This window comes from Rhinolophus sinicus, linkage group LG10 (assembly GCF_036562045.2).
Source record: "Rhinolophus sinicus isolate RSC01 linkage group LG10, ASM3656204v1, whole genome shotgun sequence".
NCBI classification, from domain to species: Eukaryota; Metazoa; Chordata; class Mammalia; order Chiroptera; family Rhinolophidae; genus Rhinolophus; species Rhinolophus sinicus.
The window spans coordinates 7,998,143-8,018,535 of NC_133759.1; the positions used below are offsets into that span (position 1 = coordinate 7,998,143).

The window sequence follows — 20,393 nt, forward strand, 5'->3', positions numbered from 1 at the left end:
TCCAAGTCTGGCTCCCCCACCGCCAACTGCAGGGGCAACTTGGAAGAGAAGCCTTCTGGAAGGCTTGGTCTCAAAGAACCCAGGTGACTCCAGGGGAAACCAGACACAGCTATTGAGAACTGCTCCAAACTGCAGGGGCAGATGGGCTCAGTCCACCTCGGCCAATGTGATCAGAGTATCTTCTAAAGGGCACATACCTACCCAGCAGGAGAAAAACAGGTGGCAGCTAAAACAGCTGGCTTTGGGGAGGTGCCTGTAGCCTGTCCCTACATTGGCCCAGCTCTTCCTTTCTGTCCCGATGGCTCACACCCTGCAGTTAACCACCTCTCACCTGTACTGCGGCAACAGAAGCTAACTGCTCCTGACGACATCCCTGCCTCCAGCCCACCCTCCATCCCACTGTCCACACTGCCGTCCAAGCTGTCTTTCTAAGAACCTCTGATGGCCACCCATCGCCTACAGAATGAAGTTTAAACTCCTCAACAGCACGCTTGCAACTGCTCGTCACAGGGTCCCAGCTACCTGCAGGCACACCTCCACCCCTGCCTGACACACACCTTCATTCTGTTTGTACCAAACCACCGACTTCCTCTTGAACGAGCTGTGAATATGACCAGCAGTTTGAAGGAGGACAAATACTTTTCTCTGCTGCCCTGCTTTTATGATGGTCCTCCCACAGGGCTTCCATTTCTGAGCTCTGCTGTGCCATGTCATCAGTGACTCACTCGGTAAAAGTTTCACGTGCTGGGACACCGGTCCCCCGGTCTCCCTCGTCCCTCACTGCAGATGCAGGCCCAAACCCACGTGAGGCCAGTGCACCGACTAACGTTGACTGAAGAGGGCAAGGAGCCCTAGGAAGCCACCACCAAGTCCACCGCTGGTGTGGACAGGGTCGGGCCAGGCAGTATAGATGCCTATAGGTTCATAAATAGCTCAATGGGTGGAGATGCTAGAAAACGCTCAGATAACTCAGGGAGGAAGCCCCTTCTGCCATGATGCTCTCACACGGCTCATTTCTCTGCCCGAGGTGTAACACTCGGGCTCGGCCCGACTCTAGACAGAAGGCGGAGCGATCTGTGTGCCCGGAACTAAGACTGGCCACTCCAAACCCTTCCTCTCCTGAGCTGGGACAGAAGTGGCCTAAGTGGCCCAGTCCTCGTCTCTGCCCAGACCTCGGCAGCCCACCCTTGCTCACCTGCACTTGTGGCAGCAACGCACGAGGTCATCCTGCTGCACGCGGTCTGACAGGAACTGGGGCCGGCAGAGGGGCAGGCGGATATTGGACAGCAGCTCGGGCAGGCAGGGCCCCCTCTGCTCGCAGTCATATCTGACCCAGGCCAATGCGGCTTCAAACACCTGCCAGGACAGAGTAAAGCGCTGGAGGCAACTCCTGCCAGCCACAGGCCACACCCGACTCCCCAAACTCAAGCAGTCACTCCCTCTACTGAGGCAGTCCCTGGGCCATCCAATCTCTCCTACTTGTGTCCTGAACCCACTGTTTTCTGCCCACTTCCCCAGCTACCCCATTCAGTCCAGTCTCCTGAAACGCAAGCCTGGGTGACTGCAACAGTTCCCAGCTTGCATTATGACGTCCTACAGAAAACGCACCTTTCTGCATCGCAACGGAGCGTCTGCGTGCCTTCCTTCCTGCTGCGCCTGCACCCCACTCCTGAATTCCCTCCACCACCCTCTACTCTAGCCAGGCTGGTTCCCCTGGTCACACTGTCCCCTTCACCTGGATGTTTCCTTTTCTCTTCCTCTTCAGCTACACCCACTCCCCGGTCTCTAAGGTCTGGCTCAAGACTCCTGTTCTCCAAGGAGCCTTCTGTGGGGACAGAGCCAGGAGTGCAGTTTCCAGGCTCTGGGCCTCACATGGAAAGGTGCTCACTCGGGTAGTAAATGGCCATCAACTGTGATTGGATGGCCATCAGCTGTGGCTAGTTGGCCGTCAGCTGTAACCAGTGAGCCATTGGCCACTAATATAACTGCTGTGGCTACACTAGCAGAAAATGGAAACTAGCAAGAGGATGGTGGCTGAGGGGCCGGCCGGGTGGCTCAGGCGGTTAGAGCTCCATGCTCCTAACTCTGAAGGCTGCCGGTTCGATTCCCACATGGGCCAGTGGGCTCTCAACCACAAGGTTGCCAGTTCAATTCCTCGACTCCCGCAAGGGATGGTGGGCTGTGCCCCCTGAAACTAGCAACAGCAACTGGACCTGGAGCTGAGCTACACCCTCCACAGCTAAGATTGAAAGGACAACAACTTGACTTGGAAAAAAGGCCTGGAAGTATACACTGTTCCCCAATAAAGTCCTGTTCCCCTTCCCCAATAAAATCTTTAAAAAAAAAAAAAAAAAAGACAGAAGATGGTGGCTGAGCTGGCAAGCGCGGATTGCAGTTAGCACGGTGGAGTGTGGGTTGCAGAGAAGTGGAGTGTGGATTGCAGAGAAGTGGATGGCAGGTTGCAGATAGTGTGGCTCCTGCTTCCTGTGTCTCCAACCCAGCCCCAGTGAGACTACAGGGGTGTGACTTCCCTACCTATGGCTCCGTGGATGTTCCTTTTTGGCCTCACCATATCCTGTGTTCTTATGTGGGGAGCGGTACCAGAGACCCCGCGTGACACCCTGCATGACGCCTTCCCTAACGGTTCCAGCCACCAGCATATCTCTCTAAAACCCTGCAGCCCCTCATAGATGTATCTCTCCAATAAATGTGAGCCACCCAGGTCCTATTAATTAGTGCATGAGCTAGGGACAGACTCCTTGCTCCTGGGATGAGCAAGTAAGCACCCACACTGCTGAGCTCAGGGTCCCCTTTTCTACTGCTCACTACTATTCAGGGTGAGGGCTCCTCGGACATTAAGGAAATGAGCTGAGTGGGGACTAACATCCTAACAGCTTGCCTCCGAGGCCTGGGCTGCCCCTGCTGAAGTACAGCTTCCCGATAGGCCAGAACCCTAATTTCAAATATCCCGGGCTGCTCGGCCATGGACTTTGGTCAGATTTCCTAACTGAGCAAGCAGGAGAGGCCTTGCCACAGTCGTGCTCCCAGAGCCTGCCGGGCCAGGTCCGAATTTGCACCCCAACATTCGATGCCCTCCACTGCCGAGCCCTCGCCACCCTCTGCTCCAAGTAACATTTGCTCACCATTCTCTTAAGACAACTTGCACCACACCTTTGTTGAACAGAAGGGATGACCCTTCGCTCTCCTCTGGCTACTAACACCCTACAGTCTATTTAAGCTTTTCTTGACCACCCCCAAAAGATGTTTTCTTTGTCCTCAGAGGACCTATGATCACTCACACCTCGCTTTGCCAATGGCCGCACTTCTTCCAGAATTTTAAGGACCCCAGTACCTGACCACCACCTCCAATCCTTGCCACTCAGTCACTGATGCCAATCAGCCTCTGGCACGGCTCCCCCTCCGGCCTATCTCCTCACCTCTCTCATCCAGCACGGGCTCCATGGGTTATTATGCAGGTGCCTGCAATTCCCATGCTATGTGCTTATCTCCCTCAACCACACTTACCTAGAAAAAACAGAATCTCTACTCTGGTCAAGTCCAACTCAGCACATTCCACCCACCCCCGACTCTGCACTGCACCAGCACACCGAGCTGACAAAAAAATGCACAACAGAGCTGACCGGTTTGTTTTAAATTTGTGACTGCTAATCTCATCAGGCCGTGCTTCCCATCAAGCCCTCCGCATTTCCTTAGCATCATCCATTCATTTCCCCCCTCTCCTAGAGGCCTAGGTTGTAACTGTTCATCTCTCCTTAAATTTTCTCTCAGCTGAGAAAACAGACACAAGTCAGAAGACAATGTCCATAGAATCTACCAGCATCTCCCTTCCCGGCCCGCCCCTCCCCCGCACCTGGGGGTATGGACTTAATGCTCCTGTTAAATACACACCCCTCTGCCCTAGATCCGCCCCTTCTCACTGAGCCCAGACCCCGTTCCAGCAACTATTCCTCCTTTTCTCCTCCATCACCAATTCTTCATCCCTTCTGGAAAATTCCTGCCAGCAGTCCAATCATACTGTCACTTCTCTCACCGTAAAGAAAACAAAGCCCTCCTGACCTCATATCCCCCACCTGCGACTGCCACACTGCTCTGCTCTCCTTTAGAAAAAGACTGTTTCAAAAAGTTCTCTATACTTATTTCCAGTTCACAGCAGCATGATTTCTAATCACAAATACTGGAAATTACCCGAACATGCAAGAACAATGGAAGCAGGTTGATAAAAATCAATGGAACATTATTTCGATACTAATATGTATAAAGAGTTTTCATGAAAAAAGCATGTGATGTAATAAAACAAAGCCATAACAAACAACAGCTGCACACACACCATCATCTTCATGTTATAGAAAAATGGTAACAGGAAGCGGAGAGCAGCACCCACGTCACCCGCAGACGGCCACTGTGCCCTACAGACCTGCTCCTCGGACCTGACATTCAGCTCATCCCGGGACACCAGCTCCAGCACGTCCTCCAAGGGCAAGGCCAGGAATTCTTCCGACATGGACACCTCCACAAAGTGTTGGTGGACGAAGCTGGTGGCCGCATCGTAGAGCACAGCACACATCATGGTCTCAGCAAACTGGCGTACACCCAGGCAGTTTTTTGGGTGAAGCCTTTGGCGTAAGAGAAGATGAAAAGAAAAAACTTAGAGGAAGAAAGAACGTTATCTTTGCTCATTCTCAGGTCGGTTCTGGGTAGAACCACGGAACAGGAAACATCCAACTTTGTCCTCAACTTGGGAAACTCCCTGCGTCACATCAGACAGCATTCTGGGACTACACTTCTAAAGGTATAAAATTAAGATCGATTCTCCTCAGAGCTTCCTGCCTCTGGGGCCTGGTGGAAGGTGCTCTCTGCGAAGTCCTGCGACGCAGCTCTCAGGGGAGAGAAGAACAGAACATACTGGAAAACCTGCTGGCTTTCCTTTGGCTGCTGACATTCTTGGTTGAGTGTCCATCTCATCACCAGGAATGCAGTGGAGTTGTAGAATGAGTTTCAACCACAAAAAGAGGTGATTTCTCTAACATTGGGACCCTTACACGTTTTTCTATTTTTAAACAAGGAAGAGGCTCTGTGGGTCTGTCTAACTGTTCAGACCCCCAGAAAGGACACCCAGGCACCTGTCACTTAGTTAGCACCAGAGTGAGTCAAGGACCTTGCCAGGCCTTTTACAAACATTCTCTAGATCTTTCCAACAACACTGCAAAGTAGTAATTACTCTCATTTTCAGATGGAAAACTGAGGCCAGAGAAACTAAGGATATGTCACGGAGGCATGAAGAAACTGTCCTGGTCTAAAAATCACTTTCTAAACATCTTTTAGGGGACAGGGCTTTGTGACAGAGCCTGGATCCAGGGTTGATGGCGATGACCTCCAAAGCCCCTAGGTGGAGCTGCTGTCCCCTGTGAGAGCGGCCAGTGCAATCCTTTCCAGGGTGCCTACTTAATCATTCTCCAATTTCTGTGGGAACACAGAGATGAACCAAGTCCAGTGTGCCCTTAAGAAGCGCACAGATGAGTAGGAAAGACAGTGTGTGTCCCCCCAGCCCCCTACACGCACCCCTCCAACCTGCCCCAGAAGGCATCCCAGGGCAGGGCGGAGAGGCTCCGGCCCGCACTCTCGCTATGGGGTCTCCATGGGCGATGCCAGAACAGGACCGCCTGCCTCACGATGAAACGCTCAGCCCACACCCTGCATGTCAGGCATCATTCCCACAGCCAGTAGGACTAGCGGCACACACAGCAGTGCCGTGTCGTGCATGGGCACTCCACGGGCAGGACATGCCCCGCAGGCGGGGTCCCCAGAGCCGCTAAGTGACCTGGATTGGAGAAGCCGGAACGGGAGAGGGAGAGGTCAGCTCTAAGAGGGGACGAGGTTCAGAAGGGCAGATGCGAGGTGGGAGGAATGCCGGACTTCAGGCCAGAGACCTGCTGATCAGAGCACTCAGGTGGAGACCGGGCCTTGGGGTGCACCACAGACGGGGCGCGCGCTGCTCTGGTTTCTCCCTGCCTGCGTGTAGCCCAGCACTAACTCTCACCCCCAAGCCTCTACTGGTTAAAAAGCAGCCTTTACATTATGACTAGACTAAGAGCTCTGCCTGTTGAGGGGAAGGAAGAACCTTCTTACCTGCCCAGTCATCAAAAGGTCATTGCCACAGTGCCTCCAATAAGGGGCTGATATCCAAAATACACAAGGAACTCTTGCAACTCAACAACAAAAAAAACAAACAACCCAACTGAAAAATGGGCAGAGGACCTGAAGAGACATTTCTCCAAAGAGGACATACAAATGGCAAATAGACATATGAATAAATGCTCAACATCACTAATCATCAGAGAAATGCAAATAAAAACCACAATGAGATATCACCTCACCCCAGTCAGAATGGCGATCATCAACAAGACAAATAGTAACAAGTGTTGGAGAGGCTGTGGAGAAAAAGGAACCCTCATGCACTGTCGGTGGGAATGCAGACTGGTGCAGCCGTTATGGAAGGCAGTGTGGAGGTTCCTCAAAAAATTACAAATAGAATTACCATATGACCCAGCAATCCCTCTACTGGGTATCTACCCCAAAAATCTGAAAACATTTATACATAAAGACACGTGTACTCCAATGTTCATTGTAGCTCTATTTATGGTGGCCAAGACATGGAAACAACCAAAATGTCCTTTGATAGATGAATGGATAAAGAAGTTGTGGTATATATACACAATGGAATACTATTCGGCGGTAAGAAAAGATGAAATAGGAGCATTTGTGACAACATGGATGGATCTTGAGAGTATAATGCTAAGTCAGACAGAAATAAGTCAGACAGAAAAAGCAGAGAACCATATGATTTCACTGATATGTGGTATATGAACCCAAAACAACAAAAGAACAAGACAAACAAATGAGAAACAAAAACTCATAGACACAGACAATAGTTTAGTGGTTACCAGAGGGTAAGGGGGGAGGGAGGTGGCAGATAAGGGTAAAGGGGATCAAATATATGGTGATGGAAGGAGAACTGACCCTGGGTGGTGAACATACTATGTGATTTATAGATGATGTAATATAGAACTGTACACCTGAAATCTATGTAACTTTACTAACAATTGTCACCCCCGATAAACTTTAATTAAAAAAAAACACACAAAAAGTCATTGCCAAGTGTGGATGTAGGCAGGGGTATAATCCATAGTCCTTTCCCTAAAAGAGCATACGATGACTGCTCCCAGAGGACTGGGGGACAGAATTCCAGGAGGTACACTCTGGGTGGGCTCTTAAGGAACTAAGGGAAAACAAAGATCAAGAAATTCGAGGAGGATGAAGGACCTAAACAAAGATGGAGATGTCTGTGGAACAGTTAAGAGCACTGAATAAATCAGTTTGGTAAATGAGCAGCTGGTCAGATTGGAGAGAGAGGACCAGAAGAAGTGGTACAAGTCTGACCAAGGGAGAGGCACACAGGGCTTCATACATCCTGTCCCTCAAAGGTGCAACCCAAAGAACTGGATACCACTTGATTCTGATTTCAAGAAAGGTCATTTCTGCAGTGTAACCTTCTCAGCTCACTCTCTTCAAAAAATTCTATGTGCCCCAAAGGCTCAGCACCCTGGCTGGGATTCCAGAAATGAAACGGTCCGACTCCCCACCACAGGCCAGGCTCCCCCCATCACCTCACCGTTCTCGGAGGAAGGTGCAGCAGGCGTCTTTGATGCTCTGCAGCTGCAGGAAGCTCGCCCCCATCAGCAGTGACTGGACATTTTGCTGGTCGATGGCAAGGTGGCCGTTGTAGGCAAAGTTGATCAGCGCCTCCAGGGCACTGGAGGAAAGAGGAGAAAGGAAAGCTGCTCTTCAGAGATGCGTCCTGACCCACTGGAGACTCGGGCCCTACGTGAGCGGACATTAACACCTGGGCAATGGACGGGCCCCACCCTAAAACCCACTGAGCCCATGCCCTTTGAGAATCTATCTGAGTGGAATAATTACTTCACCGTCGCCAGACTCATTCTACTTCTTGTCTTTATTGCCCGAATAATTTTATAAGAGAAAATTTTAAAAAGAGAAAGCAATTACCCACAATCTCACTACTGAACAAGTCAACAGTGGCCATTTTTCTAGGCTCATTTTCAGTCCCTATTTTCCCACATGCATAAGTTGTACGGATATAATCATGTAATACTTCTGAGGACCTTTCCCGTGTCACTACACTGCCTTCATGTTTATCATTTTTAGTGGCTGCAGAATAGTATTTCAGTATGTACATATGCTATAACTTATTTCCTTTGTTGGTAGGCATAATAACTATTACCATCTTATTGCCATCATGTTTTAGGATTATTTCTTTGGGATAAATTTCCAGAATGAGATTTCCAACATTTTTTTTCTCCCTTCCAATTCACACTGAGAAGGAAATCCAAACTCTGTCTTTGGGCTGTCTGTGGTCGGGCCCCTCTCCGTCTCTCTGACCTCGTCACCTTCCACTCTGTCCCCCCTCACTCTATTCCGACATGCTGAACACACTCTCACCTCAGGGCCTTTGCACTGGCTGCTCCCTGTTTAGAGGGCTCTTCCCCCAGATGGCTCACTCCCTCACTTCAATTAAGGTCTCGGCTCAAATGCCACCTCATCAGAGGCCTTCCCTGATCACCCTGAAATAGCACAGACCCCCATCATCATTTGCTAGCCTTTACTCTGCTTCACTTTTCTGACATCACTTTCACTTCCCAGCCATATTATGTGTGCATGTTCGTTGCCAGATCCCCGCTCTCAGAAAGTTGGCACAACAGAGGTACTTTGTGTTTTCTCGATGCTGTACCTCAGTGCCTGCATCAGCACACGTCACAGGTGCTCGGTCTACCTCTGGACTGTGCATAGTGATGAACACGGCTCCTTCAGATACAGACCTCAGAGAAGAGAGTGTACAACTGCCCTTGGAGACCCACTTCCGTGGCTCCTTATTACCACGTGGCCTGAGACTTCTGCCTTGCAGTGGGTATACTCTGTGTATTGGGGCAGATCACCTCCAGTCATCCAGAGGGTACCACAGTTTCCTAGCTCCTTTCCCGAGTTTTCACCATTGTGAGATTAAGAAGTTAGGCAACAAATGACAGGTTACTGGCTAGTGTTTTAGAGTCACTGGTTTGTTTACTGTCCTCACCCCCACCCCCGAGTCACCTTGTGTGCCTTGTTTGCTGCTGCATTGCCAGACCCAGGACAATGCCAGGCACATACGGTAGTAGGTGTGTAGGGGACCCCTGGATATAGCCTGGGCCAGTCACACAGTCTTAGTTCACAGACTTGCAGCAGTATTTTAAGTCACATAAACAGGGCTTTTTCCTTTTAAGGCCCAAAAAGTCATGTGTATGAATGTGTTTACATAAAGTCTTCAGACAGAAATCGGGACAGTATTTCCATGAAGAGGGTGTAGTAGTAAGTGACTCTAGATGTAAGGGAAGCTTTAAGTGCTTCAATTATGTGATGTCAGGGGTTTCGTACTGCCTCCTGCCCCTAAAATTACTCTAGGGCAGAATTTCTCAATCTTGGCACTACTGACGTTTGGGGCCAATATTATTCTTTGTTATGGAGGGCTGTCTTGGACGAAAGACGTTTAGACAGGATAACCTTTGAGCTTGAACCACGATTTTTGCTACCTTTTAGAACTGCATTGCCCCATAGAATAGCCATTAGCCACACATGGCTATTTAAAATCACATTTAAATTAATTCAAATTAAACACAATTTAGAATTCAGTTCCTCAGTCCCACTAGTCACATTTCAAGTGCTCATAGCTACATCTGGCGAGTGGCTACCATTCCAGAAAGTACCAACAGAAAATTTCCATCATTGCCAAAAGTTCTGATGAGAAGGGTAATGAATGAAGACACTTATTTGGAAAACTATTCTGCCAGTTAAATTGGCTAGCACAGAAAAATGAGAATTATATACCACCACCTTTGTACATGTCTTAGCTAAAATAAAAAGTCTTTTGGACTTGGTTCCTACTAAACGTGTACTCTAGCACAGTAAAAACCCATCAAAACTCTCCTCATTTTAACCCTGTCTCAGGTCACCAGCTGAGGCGCTAACTTGTTTACAAAGTACCTACTAAGTGAGTGGGACATGCTAGATACAGATACTGTATCTTGCGGCAGCCCCCCCAAACGGCAGCAGGCACAAGGCTGACGCTGCTCCTGGAAGCAGCCTGTGCCACCCAATAGACGGGTTTGGTACCTCGGGTCCATCCCTTGCATGACAATTTCATCCTGCTTGCATTCCATCATGTCATTTGTGAACATAGCGTGGAAGTACGGGATGGAGGCTGCTAAGACGATCCGATGAGCACTGAATTTGTGGTCCCCAATCTGCGGGCAAAATGAAACACGAAGACACATACTGAGGAACACAGATACAAAGACCCAATCTGCCCCTTCCACAGCTTAACACTCTGCCCGTGGGAATCATTCTGGGGACATCCCACGACATGACAGCCGAGGCTTATCATGCAGACCCTCAAGTACCTTAAATTAAATGTACTCAGTTACAATAAAGAATGCAAACACATTTTAATGAGGTATTAAAATGGTTAAAAAATGTAAGCCTGAATGCTCCGACTGGTAGTTTGTACTTATATGGCAGTCTTCACTGCATCCCTCCCAACTTCCACACCAACTCAAAGACCTGATTTCTCTAACACTTGATTCTGATCCCAGTTTGATTAGAAGGCAGATGAAACGGACAAACTAGCCAAGAACCCTGGACCTTCTAACAGTAGGTTCCTCAAGAAGGGTAAACACATAGTGACAGGAAAAGATGAGGAAAAATGAGACCAAACTTGAATAGGGGGTGCACGTGGGAATTAAGGGCAGAGCAGGCATTGTGGGCACAAACGTTGGGGGGGGGTGTCCCTGGGTACCAACTAGGCTGAGGGAGACCACAAGGAAATGTCCTTGGCAGCAGGCAGCTGGAGGCTGCTGCTGTGAACCGGCTGGTGCTCTGTGTGGCCCACGTGCTCGGGCGCCACAGGGCTCACATGGGGACAGAGGCAAACTCTCCAGCTTGTGTCAACCCCTCACCGACACATCGTTAGCCCAGGGAATTCTGTAAAGTGCTGCTTCCCAACTACCTGCCAAAAGGATATTCCCTTTATAAGCTTTGCCATTTATAGCTCCAAGCCACATAAACATTACCACTTAAGAACTTTCCACTCAGAAAGAGCAAAGCAGTTTCGCTTTCCTTCACCCAAGTTCCACATTAGTGAGATGCTCTTCTTTGTGTCACATCTAGGCCAGGATTCTATCTCAGGTTCTAGCACTGCCTCCCCCTTTTCACTGGACTTCAGGTTTATTATCTGAACTATCCTTCAAGATCACACACACAATCTTCCGAATACCAAGGGCTCCTTGTTAGAATCAGATTCTCTGAGTTTCTCACATAATCCACATGTTCCTCTGCTACTGGTGTCAGGGACGTTAAATGGCTGTATGTGTTGGTGGCTTTTCATAATTAAAAAAATACATACAAATATTTCTTCAAGTTGTTCCACAGGCTTATAATGAAAACCAGCAGTTTCTGGTTCCGCTTCCTGCTCCCAGGGGCAACCTTTCTCCTGGTATTTATTTCCATTTTTCTAAGCCACGTGCCTATAACATCACGTCCTGAATTTTCCCTTTTAGTTATTACTTGTGGCAGTCAGTCTCCAAATAGCCCCCGATGATCCCTGCCTCCTGGTATCCACACCCTTGTGCAGTCCGCTCCCACGGTGTCTCAGGGTTGGTTTGTGTGACTGACAGAACCCGTCAGAATGATGATGGTGTGTCACATTAAAGGCTAGGTCATAAAAGGTACTGCAAATTCCTCTGTCTCTTCTGGATCACTTGCTCTTGAGGAAGCCAGGTAACACACCCTGAGGAGTGGCCCATATGAAGAGGAACAGGCCTCCTCCTACTGCTACCCCATGAGCCCAGAAGAGGACCCATTAGTTTAGCTGGCTATAAAATTCTACATTGGGAATATTATTTTCTGTCAGACTTTTGAGGGTATTGCTCCATTGTCTTCTATGTTGTTGCTGTTGAGAAATCTAATGCCATTTTGAATAGTAACCCTAAATATGTGACTGTTCTTTTAGAAGCTTTTAGGACTTTCTCTTTATTCTCAGAGTTCTGAAATCTTACAAGGGCTGTACCTTGATGTTGGTTTTTTCCATTTATTGTACTGTATCAATCTATAGACATTATTTTAGTTCTGGAAATACCTTTTCATACCATTTCTTTGATAATTTCCTCCACTCTGTTACCTATTTTTTTCCTTCCTAAATTTCTATCAGTCAGGTGTTAGAACTCTTAGAATGATCCTCTATTTTTAATTTTGTTTGTACTGGTTCTCTCCTATTTTCCATCTTGAAAGAGATGATCTATTCCAGGAATTTTCTTCAACTTTGTCTCCAGTATTTCTGTGTTGTACCTTTTTATACTGGCTATCATATATTTAATTTCCAAGAGTTCTTTCTTATTTTCTGAAGCTTCCTTTTATTTAAAGAATTTTGTTCATCTTTTCTAATATCTCTCAAGCATTATAGTTAAATTTTCTTCTCCTCCTCCTCCCTGCTTTTACTGTTTCCTGAGTTCTTTTCTCTCCCGTTTGTTTAGTCTTTGTCTTTTATGTTAGAGGCATTCTTTAAATGTCTCTTGATGCTTAGCATCTGTTCATACTTTTAGAAGCTGTTTGAAAGCTCTGTGTGTGTGTGGGGTGCTAGGGCTGTCAAATTATGGACTTCACATAAAGGTGATCAGGCAAGAATCTGCCATTTTATTGAGGACCCCTAGAAATAGTGTGTTTAGAACGTTTTCTCTTGGGCTAATTTTATCAGAAGGATCTTCCCATCTTACAAGGGAGTGCCTGCTTGCAGATATTCTGGAAATTGGGTGAGAGAGGGGGATGGTCCTAGCATTCATCATTTAGAACTTTGTCTTAAAGCCCTTATTTTTAGATTTGCTCCATATTCCATCCCTTCTATATTCGGTGTGCCTCTGGTTCAATATCTAAGACTAAAACGCCCATCTCCTGAATGAGTGGGGGAGGGATTGTAGACATCTAATTACTTTTCACACAACTTTCAACTAATCTTCCTGTTTTCAGTATTTGGTTTCTTCAGTTCTGGAGCTATTCCAGGGTTCTGCATTACAAATCCTCTTTCTTCTTAGTTTCGACCCCTTGCAGGCACTTTCAGTTCCTCTGGCCCACTAAGTTCATCAAACATGCTTCCTGGCTTCAACATTCCATTGATCTCTCATTTGCTGAGAGCTCTTCTCCCATTTACTATCATTCTAATGGGATGACAGGAGGTTAAAATGTGTTTTCAATTTGCTGTGTTAAACCACTATGTATTTATTTTTCATCTAGAAAGAAAAAGAAGACAAAAGAACAAGCTGTATGTACATGAACTGGGTGACCTGGTTTCAAAAAAAAGCTCAGCTAAAAAGAAGACAGGCCTATCTGTCTTGGGATATGCTAGCCAGATTACACCTGGATTCTGTGTTAAGGGGAACAACAAATTTGTCTTTACCTAGAAGAAAGAAACCAACATGGGAAAGGGTTTGGAAACTACATCTTATGAGGAACGGCTAACGCATAGTTAGTTTGAAAAGATAATTTGGGTGGGGACACAATAATTTGTCCTCAAATCCTAGAAGGGTTATCACATGGATGAGTACAGATCTAGATATGTTACAAGGAGGGAGATTTTTATCTTAAAGAATAAGAGACAATCACCTAAGAATGTTTAGGGGAGTCCTTCACTAGTTCTAAAACTATTAAGGGACCTTCTAATTCTACAATACAGGGATACTACATGTTTGTGAAAAGCTTTAAAAAAAACAATTATTCTCATTTATAATCTCAGAGGTTTTTTTGGGCTTTTTTTGGTAAAGATTTTATTGGGGGAGGGAAACTAGACTTTGGTGGGGAACAGTGTGTACTTCCAAGACTTTTTTCCAAGTCAAGTTGTTATCCTTTCAATCTTAGTTGTGGAGGGTGCCGTTCAGCTTCAAGTTGTTGTCCTTTCAGTCTCAGTTGTGGAGGGTGCAGCTCAGCTCCAGGTCCAGTTGCCGTTGCTAGTTGCAGGGGGCACAGCCCACCATCCCTGTGGGAGTAGAACCAGCAACCTTGTGGTTGAGAGGACACGCTCCAACCAAGTGAGCCATCCAGGAGCTCAGCGGCAGCTCAGCTCAAGGTGCCGTGTTCAATCTTAGTTGCAGGGGGTGGAGCCCACCATCCCTTGTGGGAGTCAAGGAATTGAATTGGCAACCTTGTGGTTGAGAGCCCACTGGCCCATGTGGGAATCGAACAGGCAGCCTTCAGAGTTAGGAGCACGGAGCTCCAACCGCCTGAGCCACCGGGCCGGCCCCTATAATCTCAGTTTTTAAAATGTCACTTTAAAAAATACCCAGAGGATCATTTATTGAGTTTCTTTTGATAAATATCCATTACACAATTCTCATTGTAGTCCTCACAGCAACTTTCCACATTGAGTAGCTACTGTGAATTCTATTTTATAAATGAGGAAACTATAGACGAGTTACTATAGAAGTTAAGTAACTTGCCCAGTAGTTAAGAAGCTATTATGTGAAAAAGAAGGAATTATGCTTGAGTTGTTTACCAGTGGAGTTTGAGAGGGACTCAGTAAATAATACATCCTCCCAGCTCAAGGTTTCAGCCAGCTGAGACATTTTTTAAAATTAAAATTAAAAACCTAAACACATGATAAAATTATATAGAATTAAATACACACAAGAGAATAAAAGTAAAACTTGGAAGATCTGAAGAAGAGTGGTGGATATCCTAGCTGTGATACTGCACCAGAGTTCTGCAACACATTACCACTGGGGAGACTGGACAAAGGGTACATGGGATCTCACTGTTATTTCTTATAATCACACGGTAATCTACAATTACCTCAAAATGGAAAGTTCATTTTTAAAAAGTGACAAAACAAATGGGAAATCAAAATATTCTTTTATTTCTGATCAATCTAATGGCTTATATAGGATGACAAGTGTGCTCCCTATTTTAACATCTTGAATTACACAGGCTCATGCAAGGCTGCTTTCTCCACTGATCTGCAATTATACACTGTTGCCTGAAATCTCTCCTCTTCCCCATGCTTAAGGTGGCAAAGAAATGAGATTTGGTGCCAACAGAATTTAGGGGGAAAAAATTCAATAAGCAACATATAAATGGTTGGTGAGAAAAGTTAAGGCTATTTGGCACACATCCCTGCCTTTAATCCCATTTCTCTCTTCCTACCTCTGAAACAATACTTGAGAGTATATAACCATAAAGTATTATCAATGAAATGGAATCAGACAGCAAATGTAAAACATTGGGAAGAGCCAGGTTCAAAGTGCAAGACAGGACAGAAGGAAAGAAATGAATCTATGTTGTAACAAAATGCTTTGAACTGAAAGAGCTCAACTCATGAACACGTGTGGGAGCTGCCTGGGCTGGACTGGAGATTAGGTCTCTGTGGACACAATATACACCTAGGGCTTGGGCTCACACTACCACTTAATCAGCATGTGTGTCAGCACCAGCCACTTAACCATTGTGGGATGATTGGCAGTGCCCAGCATCTACCAAACAAATTAGGGGAATCATAGGACTTCCTAGGTACATCCAACACCTCCAAATTTGCTTCTAAGAAAAAAAATCAATTCAATCTGGAACACCCAAAACAGTTCCACTAAAACTGCAGCCACGACTCAGCACTCAAGCCACTTGGCTTCTATAATGAGTGGATAGGGAAACTTGTCCTGAGCGGAGGCTCTGTATAATATGATCTGAAGACTGAAACTGAAACATTCCTGCGTGCTTAAAGGGTTTCTCCATATTGCTTTTATTATTAAGCTCCTGTAACTTTAATACCTGTTAACAGCTTTGTTTGGAAAATGAAAAGAGCTAATGGAGTTACTTAAAGGGGAGGAAGATTAGGGTCTAAAAGTCAATAGGTAACTTAAATGCGCACATCTTGCAACTTCACTATCCTGTACTTGGTTTTTAAAATCATGAACTATAAATACATGGTGATGGAAGGAGAACTGACTCTGGGTGGTGAACACACAATGGGATTTATAGATGATGTAATACAGAGTTGTACACCTGAAATCTATGTAATTTTACTAACAATGTCACCCCAATAAATTTAAAAAAAAATCATGAACTATGCCTTTGATAAATGTTAAAAATCAAATGGTTCAAGTATAGGTAAGAACAGGAAAGTAACGTGCAGCTGGGAGAGTAGACAGGGCACCCCAGAACTCTCCGTTTCACTCGAAGCGTGTTAGGAAACGAGGGAACAGCAGTAAGGACGGATGTGCAAGTTGGTGAGGCCTCTCCATGCAGGGAGAGCAGGAGCCGGAAGTGCCCTTCACTCAGGTCAGGAATGACACACAGGGGAGCTGCGGGTAGAAGATCGAGTCCTGTTTTGGACAAGCTGACACCGAGGGCTTGGGAGACATCCAAACAGAGACACTATGCAGGAAATGGATGAATTAGTCTGGAACAGAGATGAGTCTAGGCTCAACTGACACTTCTGGAAGTCATGAGTTGTAGAGACACGGAAGAGATCACTCAGGGAGGCTCAGAGCACAATGAGGGTGGAAGACAGCCTGGAGGACAGCCTGGAGGAAGTGCAACAATTAAAGATCACCCAGTGGCGGATAAATCTGCAAAGGAGACCGAGAAGGAAAGCACAGAAAGAAAGAACAGCAAAAAGAGCAGGGAAGCAGGGAGGTCTGCAGGTAGAAAAGTGTGCAGGGGCAGTGGTGGGACACACTGCCACCAGGCGGGCAGGGTGGCACAACCACTGCAGTCAGAAGGCCCTCACCAGCTACGTTACCTCAGCTAGGCCTGTCCAATCTATCAAATGAGACCATTCCTACTTATCTGACTTCTCAAGGGTCTTGGAGAAGATCAAACATAAAGGTGTACGAGAATGGTTGATGTGAACGTCATCTGACCAAATCACCAGGGTCACTCCAAATTCCTGAAGTGTCGGTGGGAAAAAAGTGTTGTCCTGTGCAGCCAAAGCTGACGTTGCTGCCAATCGTGGGTCTTGTCTGAAGGGATGGATCTGTGCTGATTTGTCCCAGCCTGGCCACCAATGGAATATGACACAAGGGCACATTCGCAAACCTGCCAGAGGTGCTCTGTAATGGGGAATAGATGACGAATAACCGCGTGGATGGGCTTTGGAGCAGACTGGAGCTATTTACCTTTTCCTGAGAGGGGCCTCAGAACGGCAATGTTGGCATCATGAAATGATATATAATACATGTGACAACACCTAGCACAGCATCAGGCAATTAGCAGAGATTTAACGAACGTTTTTGTTGCACCCAGCTGGAAACAACAGTCGTTAAAAACCTAAAATATAAATAACTGAGGTCCTCGTAAGTTCAGTCTGATTAACAGAACCTTGGTCCAGAGATGAAAACTGTAGATTTTAGGGCCATTTCTACTATAGATATAAGCAGGTTGCCCAATTTTACCATGCTTCAGGTTTCCGTATTAGAATACACGATTTTACTTATGGGGGCACGGCAAGGAATACAGTAAAAACAAACAAACAAAAAACCACAACTGACATTCTCAAGAGACGCTCTATAAATACTGGTAAATGTTACTGCAATCAATCACTCTATTAGACAACATTAGAAAGTACAGCACAGCAACAAAGGTCAAAGCACTGGCCAATCCCTTCATGTGTGCCCACCCCAGGGGAGACCGTGGTACATACAAATGGTACACATGGTACATACAAATGCACCAGCTTCTAGGCCAGCTGCTCTCTTTCGTGGGCCCAGGTAAATCTTTTCCCCTTCACCCTGAGCCTCAGTTTCTTCATCTGTGAATAAGGGGCTTAAACTGGATGGGGCTTCTCAACAGGTAGTAGTTGTGTTAGTAACAGTAGCTTATATGAATTCAGGAGAGCTTTTCTTTTTGATCATGATGACATGCACATATGTCTGAAAAGTAACCGGACACACATATAACAGACTTCATTTCTCTGGCCTACAGATTGCTGCACCCGTGGGTTTGAGGGTCCCTTGCAATAATAACTACGGAACCCCGTGGAACGTGAACCCCTGTACCAGAGGTCTTCCGAGGGCCCTCCTGGTTAGTAGAGTCTAAGACTGTAACTAAGCAAAAGGAACAAGAAACCCTGAGTACCTCAACGTCTACCCAAGTGTCGATTTGTGTCACACACGCACCCTCCTTCCCATTTTCTTCCTTGGAAAGACTGGGAAACTTTCTATTCCCAGCCCTGCCCTGGTGCTATCTTTGAATCAACACGCATAGTGTAGCATGACACCACAAATTCTGTTCCCTCACAGGCAGGTGGGGCTCAAGAATCAACCAGCTGCTTATTCAAGCAGGAAAAGCAGCAGGGCAAAATCTGAGCTGGAAGTAATCTGAGACAGGTGTTCCCAAAGAGAGCAAAAGACATGCCCACAATAGATTTCTTTTGGATGGAAAACATTTTGATACTGTTGCTCCTACCTTCAAGGAGCTCACAGTGAACATAAATCAAACAGCAAGTGAGCAGTTAAGTACCCAGCCGGTGCAGACAGATTACCCTTGGTATCGGTGGGGTTTAAGACTAAGCTTTCAGGCAGTCACAAGAGATGCTGAAAGTGCGTAATAAGCAGCAATCCATAATTTTATTGAGGCACAGATTTGAAGCATAAAGAGTATGAAGCTGGTGTGTAAGAATGAGTCTACAAAATGGGTATGTACTGGGGTGGATTAATCGCTAAAATTCCTTTAGTCTAGAAAGTCAATAATTATAAATTCTTTAAGACAGATATCATATCAGGGTAGAATAGAACAGGTACTCTGGAGCTAAATTACCCAGGTATAAACCTAGGTTCTGCCATTTACTGGTTGTGTAAACCTGGGCTAGTTATTCAACCGCTCTGTGCCTCGATTTACACATCTGCAAAATGGGGTAAACAGTACCTCCCCCGCCTCATGGGGTTTGTCATGCAGGACAGCATGCGGGGTCTCTAGTCCTGCTCCCCACATAAGAACGCAGAATGTAGCTAGGCCAAAAAGGAACACCCACAGAGCCATAGATAGGGGAGTCATACAACTATAGTCTCGCTGGTGGCTGGGTTGGAGACACAGGAAGCAGGAGCCACACAATCTGCAACCTGCCGCCCACTTCTCTGCAATCCACAACCCGCACTCCGCCGTGCTAACTGCAATCCACGCTTGCTAGCTCAGCCACCATCCTCTTGCTAGCCCCCCATTTTGCTGCTAGCGTAGCCACAGCAGTTATATTAGTGGCCAATGGCTCACTGGTTACAGCTGACGGCCAAATAGCCACAGCTGATGGCCATCCAATCACAGTTGATGGCCATTTACTACCTGAGCCAGCACCTTTCCATGTGAGGCCGAGAGCCTGGAAACTGCACTCTTGGCTCTGTCCCCACAGGGTTATTGTGAGGATTAAATTAGCTCATATCTGTAAGGCATTTAAAACGGTGCATGGCACAGGTTAAGTGTTACATAACTGCTTGTTAAATAAATAAAATGTCCTCAAATTTAGAACTTTATGGAAGTTATTTTTAAGACCTTTAGAGAAGGAGTCAGTAAACTATGGTTTATGGGCCAAAATCTGGACTGCCTCTTGTTTTTGTGCAGCCCATGAGCTAAGAGTAGTTTTTATATTTTTATATGGTTGGAAAAAATTAAAAGACTAACATTTCATGACATATGAAATTATACGAAATCTAAATTTCGGTGTCCACATATAAAGCTTTATTGGAGCACAGACACCCATACAATGGCAAAATTGAGTAGCTGTGACAGTGACCAACAGCCTGCAAAGCAAACGATATTTACTATCTGCCCCTTGACAGAAAAAGTTGCTGACTTCTGCTCCAGAGTCACAGGGAACAAATACTATGAAGAGGGGCATGAACACGTTCTCTAGAAAGGAGAAGAGCCTGATCACCTACCTGAGACCCCCACACCACACCTGATTTTCTGCTGGAGTTCATGGACTCCCTTTGCTAAACTAGTAGGAACTGTCTGTACTTTGTGGACTTCAACACTGAGATAAACAGTGTCTTAAAACGCTTGCTCCTTTTGAAAAGGAAATGAGCTCAGCCTGAAACAGAAGCGTTCACACGAGCCGTTAATGGCTTGTATGGGCCTGCTACAGCAATGTGCCTTTTTAAAAAACTTTAGTTTCTTAGCCAGTTACACAATTATTCTCTTTCTCCATTCCCCTCCCACCCCATGGAGTTTAACTGCTAATCAGCCTCAGCAATAATGCAGCCTTGTCCACCAGAACTGCGGGTGGGGGCCTCGGCGGAGAC

At 46.4% G+C, this 20,393-nt stretch overlaps 1 protein-coding gene across 3 annotated transcripts in view; it reads right to left on the minus strand.

Annotated features, from left to right (window-relative positions):
* KLHL18 (kelch like family member 18) overlaps positions 1-20,393 on the minus strand; it is a 73,787-nt gene that overhangs the window by 10,950 nt on the left and 42,444 nt on the right. For all 3 annotated transcript variants that reach the window (XM_074312468.1, XM_019724005.2, XM_019724004.2), the window contains 4 exons: positions 10,243-10,373; positions 7,691-7,831; positions 4,436-4,634; positions 1,196-1,356 (listed from right to left, as the gene is read on the minus strand). In XM_074312468.1, coding sequence (XP_074168569.1) covers positions 1,196-1,356; positions 4,436-4,634; positions 7,691-7,831; positions 10,243-10,373 — 632 coding nt within the window. The remainder of the gene's footprint in view (positions 1-1,195; positions 1,357-4,435; positions 4,635-7,690; positions 7,832-10,242; positions 10,374-20,393) is intronic.